The sequence below is a fragment of the Poromitra crassiceps genome, assembly GCF_964638095.1.
Source record: "Poromitra crassiceps genome assembly, chromosome: 19".
Classification (NCBI taxonomy): Eukaryota; Metazoa; Chordata; class Actinopteri; order Beryciformes; family Melamphaidae; genus Poromitra; species Poromitra crassiceps.
In genome coordinates this window covers 17,349,109-17,363,011 of record NC_139646.1, presented here as the reverse complement: position 1 = coordinate 17,363,011, position 13,903 = coordinate 17,349,109, and the positions used below count along the sequence as shown (strand labels likewise).

At 43.7% G+C, this 13,903-nt stretch overlaps 1 protein-coding gene across 2 annotated transcripts; it reads right to left on the bottom strand.

Moving 5' to 3' along the window:
- Positions 1-692: 692 nt before the first annotated feature.
- Positions 693-10,848, bottom strand: LOC310793550 (uncharacterized protein). 2 transcript variants are annotated; one of them, XM_083655363.1, is made up of 4 exons: positions 10,608-10,848; positions 7,258-7,358; positions 5,936-6,008; positions 693-1,437 (listed from the first exon to the last, which is right to left on the bottom strand). In XM_083655363.1, exons 1-4 carry the CDS (start codon positions 10,681-10,683, stop codon positions 845-847), a joined length of 843 nt encoding a protein of 280 aa, XP_083511489.1. In that variant the 5' UTR covers positions 10,684-10,848; the 3' UTR covers positions 693-844. The 2 variants fall into 2 exon arrangements, with proteins under 2 accessions (XP_083511489.1, XP_083511490.1); XM_083655364.1 differs by having other exon boundaries at positions 693-1,434.
- Between the last annotated feature and the right edge of the window lie 3,055 nt (positions 10,849-13,903).

Genomic DNA, 13,903 nt, shown 5'->3' with positions numbered 1-13,903 from the left:
ATCTGAGAGAAGAAAAGTAGAAAAGTGCTGGAGGAAAAGGAGCTAGCAGGTTTTTGGTCACATTTTACAATAAGATAAAGAATCAACAAACGCACTGCCTCCTCAACCTCATATACAGTAGATCTACCATTTGCATAGTAAGCATAACCGGTCATAAGTTTTAAGATTCAGGGGGGTTATGACGCCCCACATACAGCTTTATCTGACAAGAGAGCTGCTAAGCTGGATACGACTGTTGAAAACGATAGCCGACTAACAATTTGCTAAGGAAGGGGAGAAGTCATGTCCGCCATTTTTATATTTCAGGCAAGTGAAGGAACAAGATGCACGCTTACGTCCCGTTTCAAAGAGCACTTGGAATATCTTTACAGATCGTCAGGACAACATGAGTTACATTCATCAACACTTAGTTCTATCCCTTGTACCCACAATTCAACACTTCCACACAACTGCATGGACAGCAGCCAAACCATCATTTGCTCTGGCGATGAGTTGAGAATTGCTACAGAAATTGAATTTTCCCAAGAGAATTTAAGTGGCTTTAATAACGTGATCTGACTTTGCAACTAAACGTCAAATGCTATGGTTTGGGTCTGTTCCGGGTGGGTTGACATAAGGGGAAGGGCACCCAAAAACTGGACTGATGGACCCCTAACAGTCATGCATTAACCAGCTGCAAGTGAAAAACAAAATCCGTTTGCCTCTGGTATTTATTTGAATTATTTTTACATCTTTAAAGGAAAAAAAGGGGTTCACAAGTCCAATTTCCTGGGCGAAGGAAGTGGGACACAACACAGTTAAGCTCTAGACCTCCCGGCTGGCTGAACCTCGGACCGCCAAAGCCTTATGCGGCCACCTCAGCAGCGGGGGCGGCCTCAGCCTCGGGGGCTGCAACGCCAGTCTCTACCTCAGCAGGGGGAGGGGGAGGGACTTCCTCTACTGCTGCCGTACCAGCACTCTCAGCTGCGGGGGCCTCGGCCGGCGCTTCCTCCACAGCGACCGCTTCCACGACGGCAGGAGCCGCCTCGGCGACCTCCTCTACTGCGACGACAGGCGCTTCGGCGACCTCCTCTACTGCGACGACAGGCGCTTCGGCGACCTCTTCTACTGCGACGACAGGCGCTTCGGCGACCGCCTCTACTGCGACAGGTGGAGCAGCCTCTTCTGCGACCGCCGGTTCAGCTGCAACCTCAGCAATGACCTCCGCAAGATCCGGGGCAGCCGCTACCTCAGGAACTGCCTCGACGACGGGTTCAGCGACGGTCTCTGCCACAGGTTCTGCAGCTGGAGCTTCAGGTTCTGCAGCTGGAGCTTCGGGTTCTGCAGGAGCAGAGGCGGGCTCGGCCACGGGCTCTGCGGCCGGTGCCGCCTCCTCCACCACGGCGGGTTCCGCTGCGGCAGGTACGGCCTCGGGTGCCGCCTCAGCTGGAGCAGCTGCTGATGGTCAAGACAGAAGGGAGAAAAGGGGTTGGGAGAAATGCATGAAGACAACAGCAGAACACATTTGATTTGTTGTATAACAAATGGTAAATATCAGGCTTTGGTGTCTTGGGTTTTGTGCCTTAATGAGTTTTCCTGGGGAATGCAAGGCAATGTTTATCAAAGTTTAATGCCCCAAGCACAATGTTACGGCCCTCAACATCAGAGGATACCAAGAAATTCGCCCGTAGCTCGGCCTCGCCTGCCCTATTGGCTCGCGCGTGTGTTGCTCACTAAATGTTATTGCATCAGTGATGTCACAATGCCTCCTTGTGTGCGTGTGTGTGCTCATTATGATATCACTGAAGACATCAGTGTGTGCCCCCCTATGACATCACTGATCAGTCTTGTCACAATGCCTCCGTGTGTGTGACATCACTGATCAGTCTTGTCACAATGCCTCCTTGTGTGTGCACGCGCACCAATGTGACATCACTGATGACATCACATCATTAGCTAATTAGCCTAATTAAAAAATCTGGCTCCGTCCGGTCTAGGGCTGGGTATTGGTTCAAATTTAAAGAATTGATTCGATTCCGATTCACAAGGTTCTGAATCGATTAATCCCGATTCGATTCCAATTCGATTAATTTCAATATCGATTTGGTTAGTGATACTAAAACATGTTTTTTAAGCTGTAACCTGAATTACATGATTGTCCAGTTATGTAACATAGGGGTTCCCAACCTTTTTTGCACCAAGGACCGGTAGATACATGGGGAAAAAAAGTTGTGGACCGGTTGTCAATTTTAATGGTTTTAGTTACACATATATTTACTCACCAGTAGCCTGTACTACGAAGCTAGTTTAATGCCTTATCCGAGTAAGTTTGAGTTTAAACCTGGTTTAGCCGTACTACAAAGCAAGTTAACTTTCAATCACCATGGCAACTGACGCTGCAAAGCTAACCTGGTCGCGACCAGGTTAGCTTCAGAGGATAAGATCAAAATCCATGAGAGACCCATATAATATCGGCTCTCTGGAGTCACTCACCATTCATAAGATCGCCATATGAAAAATAGATTGCAGTCAACTGAGAATAGAACAAGCAAAACATTCGTGGCTCTGTAGGCTACATAATTAAATTAAGCCTACTTACCACTTTATGTCTTAACAGCTCAACGATGCGTGGAGAAATATGATCACTATTAATCACCGCGGCGCATATCATGAACGGACCCTCAAATGGAGTGAGGGTGATATTCTCCTACATGCCAGAAAAGCCTATACATATATATGGGATAAATATGGAATAGCCCCAATACTAAATATGCAGGCTATTCTTGCATCTTTCAGCTGGAACTGTGTCCTGTAGGCTGTATTCCAATATATGAGCAAAAATAGGCTAGTTTTTATCAATGATAACTATGCCCGCATCGTCTCAATTCAGTTCAGCAGTTTTCTCTTTTATAGTAGGCTATTAGGCTTTATACTAGGCTATTTTATATATGAATTATTCGATCAGTGCAACCACACACATGAGTGATAGAAATCATTATTCATTGAGCATGCGTTTCTAAATCTATGGTCTAAATAGGCTTACAGATTGTGGAAATGTATAGACTGAGATTACACATTTACATTTGTTGCTGCTGTATCAATGCAGCTGTATCAGACAGAAATCGCTGATCAAAGTAAATCAAATGACTGATGTGAATACAAGCTGCTGCTTTAGACAGCCCTTCAGCAGACTATCCAACGCGGATTTTCATTCTGACATTAAATCGCGGATACATTAAATATCCGCTAAAACTCTGATCATGCACTGCGCTTTCATTGAACGAAGAAATGGGTGTGGAAATGGGTGTGGGCGTGGATCAACTCAGCTGTTCATAATGTGATTGGCTAGCGCACCTCTTTCGCGTGGACGCGCGCCTGTGCACGAGCGAAAAACGTGCGCGTGCACAGGCAGATCCCAGCTTCAGTTATCGACTAGAAAACCAGCGTCGTAGTATCCTTAAACTAGATAGCTTTGATCCTGTTCAGTCAAACCAGATCAAAGGGACTTATCGCGGATCTGTTAAACTAGCTTCGTAGTACACGCCCCAGGTGGTGACAAAGGGTAAATAACAGCCTTTTCATCCGTCAATAAAGACACTTTCACAATTATGCACAGTGATTTGATTTCAGCCTATATACATTTCTAAAAGTAGATATTAATGATCAAACATTTCCATTTATGTAGCCTACAGTATTTATGTTTTTGTTTGAACTACAAACCTAAATAAACGTTAACTTGAAACTATGTTTCAACTACCACACACAGCCTATAATATTATACCCTGTTTATTAAAAAAATAAAATAATAATAATAATAATAATAATAATAATAATAATAATAATAATAATAAAGAAAATCGATCTCTGGACATATGAATTGATATCAAAGGATTAAAATTAAAATAGATAAAAAATCTGAGAATCAATTTTTTAACCCAGCCCTAGTCCGGTCACCCGCACGGGTGCCCTTTACACACCCTGAAGGTTTCAGCCCGATGGCACGTAAAACGGCATAGCTGTGGCCGAACACAGAACTTGAAACAAACAGACAGACAAAGTCCACATACTCAATTGTATACATATGTAAATGTATAATGTAATAAATTACTGGATAATGCAACAACATTTAACAGGTTTTTATCATGTAGAAGAAATTTTGCGCTTCAACCCCTCCACAGAGGGAGGTCGTTGCTCTCAGAACAGGACAAAATACTGGAAACGGTTCAATGGGCCAATTAGACTGAAGCCAAAGAGAGGACTGGAGCACACAAAATCACTTTAAATACATTTAATAAGGTGCAAAGACTGATGTTTCAACGCACACTGCGTCTTCTTCAGAGTCAAAAACTCTGAAAAAGAAAGTGGCCCATTGAACCGTTTCCAGGTTTGATCATGTTTTCAACCCATTTAGGAGGGACATTTTATTACATTACCAGTTTAAAAACAAGGAAATACTAGAAGCAGATTATGGAAAAACTCGCTGGCTTCCACCAGACATAAAGACCAGAGGAAAGGAAAGTGCCTGTGTAACAACACATGCTGCTGTTGTCTGTGGCTCCTCCCGTTTAGAGCCGGTCTGACTGCCTGCTAAGGAAACGGCTCTGTGGCGCAATGGATAGCGCATTGGACTTCTAGTCAAACACAGGAGGAGTGATTCAAAGGCTGTGGGTTCGAGTCCCACCAGAGTCGTTCTTTTAGAAATTTTTTGAAAACTAATGGGTAGAACTAAAGCAAAAGTAATCTAAAGAGGGAACCAAAACAAACACTCTTACACATGAAGAAATGTTCTGTGGACTTTAGAAACGAGGCATTCTGTTTCCATTGTGGGCGTGTTAAATGGTGTGACGGAAAACCCAGCTGTCACTAAAACATTAAACTCAAATGTGGAACGAAGCAGAAAAAGTAGTTCCCCAGTCCTTAATGCAAACTACACTTTTTCAGTCAGGGACAGACCATACTAAACAAGCATTATAAATAGATAAAACCTAAAACTATTATTTATTGGAAAATATAGTATATAGACACTGGAATTACATGCCAAAACATGGTATTTTCATTAGAGAAAGTTGTATGTAACAAAACAAAGAGTTTGTGATGAAAGTTGATTAATTAAATTAATTCAATAATTCTCGCAATGAAAATGTCACATTGCTGCAGTGCAACAAGTATAGCAGCAACAGTTTGCAGTGTTTTGCATTGTTTCACTCACTGCCCATGAAAACCCATCACATTGAAATGGAGATGAATGTTAATTCATGACCCTAAACGGAACTCCACAGTTAATTGGCGAATCACTTGGCAGCCAAGTTAAACAAAACAAACGCATAACTAGTCGTCATCTGCTTGTGCATCTGAAGGAACATTCAATCGCAGTACATGAGGTCCTAGTCCTGTGTTGTGTATTCATAGAGATTCATGTGTTTAGACAAGATGATCCTTGATCACAATCACTGTCTGGAGGCCAGATTTCTCTCAGCACATTCCCATCCACAGTAATCATTGTCCAGTCAGTCTTAAGTAATATATGGGCAGCACAGGGACTATTTTTTAAACTAGATGTAACTTTCTCAAACAGAATGTAGCAGTAAGCTAACCCCCGTGACAGACTAGTTATCTGGTCTGGGCACACAGCCCATCATCCCTCCAGGCCCCAAACTGGCTGAACAGACAAAGAATTGCCAGACAGAAATCAAAGTGGACAGGCAAGATTAACCTATTGAGAGTGACCAGTCTACCATGACTGATATTTGGGTGGCATCCTGTGGATTCCACAGGTTATTGTGCTTTCGTTGCCGAGCAGACGAGCCAGCTAGAGAAAGTCTGAGCTGAAGGTTACGTTTCAGTGAGTGAAACTATTCCGAAATTACTCAAATATGATAATATAATACGTGTGGGCCGTAATACATTCATATTGAGGAGTCAGAGTGTGTTTATGCGAGCAGCTAGTCCTACTCACCCGTCGTCTTGGAGCCCATGTCGGCAAGTCTGTCGTCATACCTCTCACTATCACCAGTGACCGTCTTGTAGGCCTGTGGAGGGAGGGGGGGCAAAAAGATGGACGTGTGACCTTAACAGAAATACAAAATGGCCACCTTACACCGCCATTTTCTCCAACATAAACAACATGCGCGTTGCTAAAAACCCTGCATGCAGGATTCTGATTCATTTAAAGCAACACTTCCGCCCGCTCCAACTGAATAAATCGACCATGTCAATAGAGGTCTGTAGAAAGTAACAAATGACCACGTTTGCCAGAACGCACAATGAACCTTTATGTGCCTTCCATCTATGGCCCTGGTCACACAGCAGCCATTTTCTTTCAGAGGAAAGTACAGCACAGCTCTGACCTACGGTTGGGTCCCAAGATGCACATCATATAAACAATAGAGGGTATGCACGGACATCACTTTCCCACTGGAACACGCCCCCTTCTATAACCCTTTTCACGGGGGCCATTTTGTGTCAAAAAGGCAGGGTAAACACAGGTGCAAGCAAAACACTAATGAGGCTTTCCAACTTACAATAATGGAAGTTGGAAACCCTCATTAGTGTTTTGCTTGCACCTGTGTTTACCCTGCCTTTTCGAGACAAAATGGCCCCCGGGGAAAAGGGTCTATCGGGACTGAGTGGCAAAACATTCAGCAGGTTCCTCCCTGAGCAGCAGGTGCCAGTTATCTATAGGCTGATTACTGCATTCAAGCTCACTCTTGCTGCCACTCAGTGGGCGTGACCCTGCAGTGACTTCCGCCTCTGTGACATCACGTGCATCATACCCTCTATAGACCCTTTTCACGGGGGCCATTTTGTGTCGAAAAGGCAGAATAAATACATGTGCGAGCAAAACACTAATGACGGTTTCCACATTCCAATCATGGAAGTTTGAAACCCTCATTAGTGTTTTGCTTGCACCAGTGTTAACCCTGCCTTTTCCACACAAAATGGCCCCCGTGAGAAGGGTTTATTGGAAGGGGGGGGGGGGGAATGACCAAAAAATTGTGTAGAAAATGGTGTGAATAGTCATTTGAGTAGGCTACTTCTAGATGCTCAATTTATTAATAATTGTACCAATGCTCATGCGTTTGTGGAAACAACTCTTGAAGAATCATTATTACCCTTACTTTCTTTAAAAAATAAAAAATAAAATAAAACGGAGCAAAGCAATGACCCAAATGCATTTAGAGGACATGGTGGAAGGACGCAAGCATGAAATACAGACTTCGAGGTTCACCAGGTAGAAAAATTATGGTGAAAATGAACAGAGAAATGGGAGATACTCACATAGACCACTGCAGCAGTGAGGCCTCCTCCACACAGAACAAAGTATGCAATGTTGGTGGAGCCACCGGGGATCCCGAAGGCCATGTGACGAGATGGGGGCGCTGAGAAACACACAGGAGCACCAGGTACAGAGTTAGGGGGCTGACCAACAATCACCAGGTACAGAGTTAAGGGGTTCAACAACACATACTTTGGAAAATCAAAAAAGAAAATATTTAGGTTTTCTGATGGGAGTCATTTTCTCCTTCCTTCAACAATTGATTTACAGCCTTGTGACACTAAACTTTAGATATCGGTGGAACATTTGTTTTGTGTCATGAAATCCAAAATAAAAAGTGAAAATGAGTGAGACAGATGGTAAATTTGATCATTTGCAAGACCCCTTGTCTTTTTGTGATCGCTTTTTTCAGGGAGTTGTCAGCCCATCTGAAGTTTGACTCTGCACAAAGCTAGTGCATTCTGTTAGTGTCAACATGTCTCTCTATCCCTTAATCCAGTTACACAATGCGCCCCCACCACTCATCTGTAGCTGAAGAGATGGAAAGATTTAGCAGCAGCCAAGCTAAACCGTGAAACCGTTTAATTAAGCCCCCCTACAAACAAACAGCTACTTCCTGCTTCAAGGGCCAAGACTTGCATATCTAGACAAATTATTTCAGTTATCTAGCAGACCGTTTATCACTAGTAGTAGCAGCCATCATATTCATAGTATTCCCATGATGTCACAAGCATTTTCCTACCAATATGGCGCTACAATACACACAGCTCATTGGCTGTTTGTGTCACTTGATTGTTTATTTTACTACAAAGGTGGCCATGTGGTGATGTAACAGAATACTATCAATTGTTTGGTCAACTAGTCCCTCCACACGCATGCAAGGCAAGCCCATCTACACCTCGTCAAAACGGAAAAATTATCCGTCAAGCGGATCCGATGACCTTAGCAACCTCTTATTAGGCTATTGTTGTTGTTGTGATGGCTACTGACTGTAGGCGAGTCTGTGGCAGTGTTGGCTTGCAGGTGAAAAGATTGCCATGTGTTTAGAGGATTGCCTGTGGCGCATGCAGAGGAGGCCATAAATAAAACCACAGACACTGCCTTGGCCTAATCTCTTGGTCCATGTCACACAAACATCTGCGTCAGTGCGCACAGGCACACCGAGTGAGACACGCGCACAGTCACACAGAAGAGTGTGTATACAGTTCAATTACATACATGCATTTAGCATGTTCTGTGCCCTAACCTGTGTGGACACATGCACGCGGGTTTCTCCAGCAAGCCGACTAGCCCAGTTAAAGCGGTGAAAGAACACAATGTACAGCAGAGCCCAGCCTCACTCCCCCTTACCCAGGCTACACTGCCCCTCCCCCGCCCACATTTCTTTCCAGGCGTTCTGGGAACTCCAACTCAGCCTGTCTTTTGAAGATCACCTTGGATCCACAAAGACAGCGATTGTTGATCACCTTCTACACTCCCAATTTTAACCAGTATCATTGATCTGCAGAGTGCCACTGCCCAACTTTGACCATTTACAGATTCAAAATCACCCAATAATAGGTTTCTCCTTCAAACTCTGCTACATAATACATCTTAACTCATTTATACCTCCACAATTTTACCAGAGGACACACAGACATTCGTTCTTAAGAGAACTGATTTTGTTTTTGTAAACTTGCATAAATATTAACACTTCTCATCATGCTGCAATAGTCCAATCCGAATTTGGCCAAGTCAGCTTTAACAATCGAATGGTCACAAGTGCAATTCTGCCCTTCATCAAAGCAGACTCAATTATTAGTTGTATTCAATTCCAATTGATATGACAAAACGCTGATGGGAGGCAAGTCCAACTGCAACAACAACCGTCATGGATGCCGAGTCAACCTGGCAGTAAGTCCCAGCGTTATCTCTGCTCCTCTGAGTCATGACACAGCACCTGGACAAGGCCAAGTACAGCTTATTTATTAGGTAAAGCAGCTAATCCTCACTGAGGTTAAAGCATGTCAAAATGGACACTCATGTCAGGCAACACACAAACAGCCAAGATGGCTGCTCCAGTATCCATGACATGTGTGGGGGGTGCACAACATGTGTCCTGCTGCCATGTGCTTTCAATGACATGACAAGATCAGGGAGGGGAATGTGCAGAAGGCTGCTTTGACCCTGTGGCCTATAGGCTCTGTGTGTGTGTGTGTGTGTGTGTGTGTGTGTGTGTGTGTGTGTGTCTGTTATGCAATATAATGGCAGACAGATTGTGCCTGCTCTTGCAGCTTAACAGGAGTCATTTATGTCTCCTTTTGCACACAGGAGCAGGCGTGCACAAGCACACAGGCGTTCTTGGTCTATACAGAGGACATGCACACAGTCATGCGCGCACGCACACACACACAGGCCACCAAGACCTGGCAACTGAGTCTTCTGCATTTTTTTACATAATCTCAACTCAACACAATGACAACACGCTGTTCTTCATATCAGTGGTTCTCACACACTCACAGCCCACCTGGCTTTCAATCAGGGATTGATTCAGGTGAATTCAATTAATTGGGCCTATCTGTAGGACAGAAAACCAACAAGACAGAACCACTACATACATGAACTTCTGAATGATCCGGGGAAGGACGCATTAAAACCCCCATGAGCTTGCATGCAAACTCAGTTTCAAACAAAAGGTTGTTTCCCCCCTCGTCCATTACGTTCAAGCGGAGCTGGAACTCAATGTTCCTGCTGGTAAATGTCCCTAGGACATGTGTCAACACAACAAAAAGCGCTTGTAAGCGGTGGTCTCGTTACCAATAGTGGATGCTTCATGGATGCAATTATCGCAGCTCAGTTATAGCCTATAATATAATATGATCAGAAAGAGTTGTGGTCTGTGTGTGTGATGCGCCGTTTCATAATGTGCAGAACTGCGTGTTCCCAAAGCAGACACACCTCCCTGCCCCCTCCGCTCTGCCCTGCCATGCCGCACAGCTTCACTCACACACGGCAGTCATTTTCTTCCTCTGCATTTCCATTTCATTCATGTCAAATAGCCTACGAAGTAATGATTTGAGGTAGGCCTACTAACGTTATATGTCGCACAAAATGAACTTTTAAGCAATGCACGCACTTATTAGGCCTATAACATCACAGAAACTCATCCAGACATGTGACAATGTTTACAATGAAATGTCCATTTTGAAATTCAAGCTATTTTTAAACCGGGTTTACAACAACTTTATTCGAATGCAGACCCGCTAATTGCACAGCCAACGGTCGACTCCTCACGTAGGCCAATGATAGCAATGTTGCTCCTTAAATTAGCCTACACGCCCAATCAAGTAAAAACCTGGAAAAGTCGACTCACCACCGTGTCTGCTGAGCGGTGTGGCGGCACTCCGGGCCAGCGGCCCCAGTTTCTGCCATGCCCGTCTGCACAACATCTTCACAGGGCTCACTTCACACGGGCCGAGCCAGCAAGTGGATGTGTGTCAGCAAGAGTTTGTGCAGATGAATGAGGAGAGGAGAGGAGAGGAGAGCGCAGCTGCTGACCAATGCTAAATAATCACGGTGCCGCCTCCCACCACCACCAGCACTACCACCTCCTCCTCCACGCAAAATAGTCCGTTTCTCTAGCACGCCCCCAGAGGCGAAAAGGCGAAACAACATACTTTGAGCTATTCTATAAAGACCGCCCCCCCACGCAATGTAGCTACAATGGCAAATTATTGGTAAAGTTTTTTCGATAAATATATTCAAATTCACTTCCTACTAAACGGTGCTTACCATACAGCTCATTGGCTGTGGGGTAACACTTTACAATAACTACACAAATACTGTAGTAGTTACTAGTAAACTAATCATTAACTAATAGTTAGTTAATGAATAGCTAAGGAATAATTTGTCATTAATCAATCACTAGTTAATCAGTTAATGAGTAGGTAGTCATTAGTTAATGATTAGTATCTAATTTCCTGAGTAGAGTAGTTAATCAATACTTAATGTTAATACTAAATGTCAGCTCGTGAATATAGTAGGCTAGTTAATCATTAGTTAGCTACTGATTAGTTGGTCAGTTCCATGAGTAGAGTAGTTAATCGTTCGTTAATGATTAATAAATGTCAGTGCGTGAATATATTAGTTAATCATTAGTTAAGGTCACATTGTGAGTATAGTAGTTAATCATTAGTTGATGATTAGTTGTTAGTTCCTTAGTAGAGTAATTACTCATTAGTTAATGGTTAGTCAATGGTCAGTTTGTGAGTATATTGTTAATTGTTAGTTACTCATTACTTAATTATTACCTGTCCATTTGTTACTCTTTTTGTGTACCCTATTGTAAAGTGGTGTATCATACTAAGTAGTTTATGAGTACTGAATCATTACCTGTCCATTTGTTACTCTTTTTGTGTAGGCTACCCTAACATAAAGTGAAAGATATCCTTATCAAATAAACACTCACTCCAGGTGAGATTCGAACCTGAATCCCAAGATTGTTAAATTGTAAGTCTGGTTCTCTGTCATCTGAGCTAACCGGTCTGTTTGTTGGCGGAGCCAAATGATGACACATCCTCACATTTTGCTTTTCTCTGGTGTGGTGCTCTCTGGCGCCCTCTTGTGGTTAATATGCGTCAGAACACTGGCCAGACAAATGGGATTTACCCCATAGACTACTTACTGTAAGTCTAAACATTAGGCTGTATTTCTTTGGAGTGAACTTGACTACCTGGGAACATTTGTTTGCACTTTAATTGTATCGCTTTAAAATGCTGCGTACAAGGCTGCGAATGTGATACATCTATCTATCTATCTATCTATCTATCTATCTATCTATCTATACACAGTATATTTATATATAATAATAATATAAAAGGGAGTTAGGGCTCTGTCTGTTTGTTTGTCTGTCTGTCTGTCCCACTAATGTAATACATTCACTCACACACACACGAGGGCTAGGGCTCTGTCTGTCTGTCCCACTGATGACATCATCAGTGATGTCATAAATTCACACACACACACACACACACACACACACACACACACACACACACACACACACACACACACACACACACACACACACACACACACACACACACACCCCCACAAGGGTTAGGGCTCTGTCTGTCTGTTTGTCTGTCCCACTGATGACATCATCAGTGATGTCATAAATTCACTCTCTCTCTCTCTCTCTCTCTCTCTCTCACACACACACACACACACACACACACACACACACACACAAGGCTATAGTTTAAATGTAAAAGTAAAAGTTAATGGATTTTGATTTAAAAAAAAAAGAGCTTTACAACATATGTTTATAATCTACTGTCTCAAAGCAGTGGTTTGGTGAAAATGTCTCATCATCTTTGGAGGGTGTCCGGCTGGCTAAAAGGAATTGTAGACTGATTTCACCCCTCGTCCTAATTTAATCTCCCCATCATTTATTGTTCATGTTTTTGTTAGCCGGGATTATATTCAAAATGTCTGTTTCAGCAAAATACAGAAAAACACAATAAAGAAAGTATTACCACTGTCCTGAAACCTCATCTTCTCCTTTAACTAGAGGAAGACATCTACCAGTTGACTGGTGAATGTTGCACCATTGTTTCGCTGCAGCCTCACACATATATGTGTGCATAGGTAAACACACACACACACACACACACACACACACACACACACACACACACACACACACACACACACAGAGCTGCAGTGTCTCGTGCTGTGCAGGATATGGTGTGGCACGCTTGAGGTCATGTGACGGCTTCTGAATCATCGATTTGACAGAGACACAATTAGCACAACACACATGAGCCAGAGCTGTGTATATAGAAGAGTCGCGACATCTCCATTCACTCCAATGGACCAGTTTTTTACTCTCAAGAGTTCCAGGAAGTAAGGTCCTGGATTAAGCAGCACTGTCGAGTTGCAGCAAAATGGACAGTTTGGTTGTACTTTGATATATATATTTTTTATCAAATTGTACATTATCAGCTTTATTTTAGCATTCAAAAGTAGCACGAGACCCATTCCTGGCTATTCATTGGCTAATGAGTCTCACATTTTGGTCCTCCGCTGATGCCTCTCTCTCTAGAGGACACTAACATGAGCCTTTCCTCTTCGCCCACACTACTCACACACAACACAAGACCAGTGCATGACTGCTCTCATGCCTCGCTCGCACCAGAGCCAACTGTTCATGAATCATGACATTAGCAGTTAACATACCACGGCTTCAAATATCCAGCCCACTGCATGTACCACCTCACAACAGCAGTTAAGTGCTGATCTTATCCAGTGACTCACAGTGAGTTAGGAGGCGGGGGGGTCTGTGTGTTATAGGGCAGACTGACTCACAGTGAGTTAGGAGGCGGGGGGGTCTGTGTGTTATAGGGCAGACTGACTCACAGTGAGTTAGGAGGCGGGGGTGTCTGTGTGTTATAGGGCAGACTGACTCACAGTGAGTTAGGAGGCGGGGGTGTCTGTGTGTTATAGGGCAGACTGACTCACAGTGAGTTAGGAGGCGGGGGTGGGGGCCTGTGTGTTATAGGGCAGACTGACTCACAGTGAGTTAGGAGGTGGGGGGGGGTCTGTGTGTTATAGGGCAGAATAACTCAGGGCAGACTGACTCAGTGAGTTAGGAGGCGGGGGGGGGGG

Coding starts and splice junctions, on each gene's coding strand:
- LOC310793550 (XM_083655363.1), bottom strand. CDS start 10,683: ATGTTGTGCAGACGGGCATGGCAGAAACTGGGGCCGCTGGCCCGGAGT. Junction 7,359..10,607: donor ACCGCTCAGCAGACACGGTG/GTGAGTCGACTT, acceptor TGTGTTTCTCAG/CGCCCCCATCTCGTCACATG. Junction 1,438..5,935: donor CATGGGCTCCAAGACGACGG/GTGAGTAGGACT, acceptor CTTGACCATCAG/CAGCTGCTCCAGCTGAGGCG.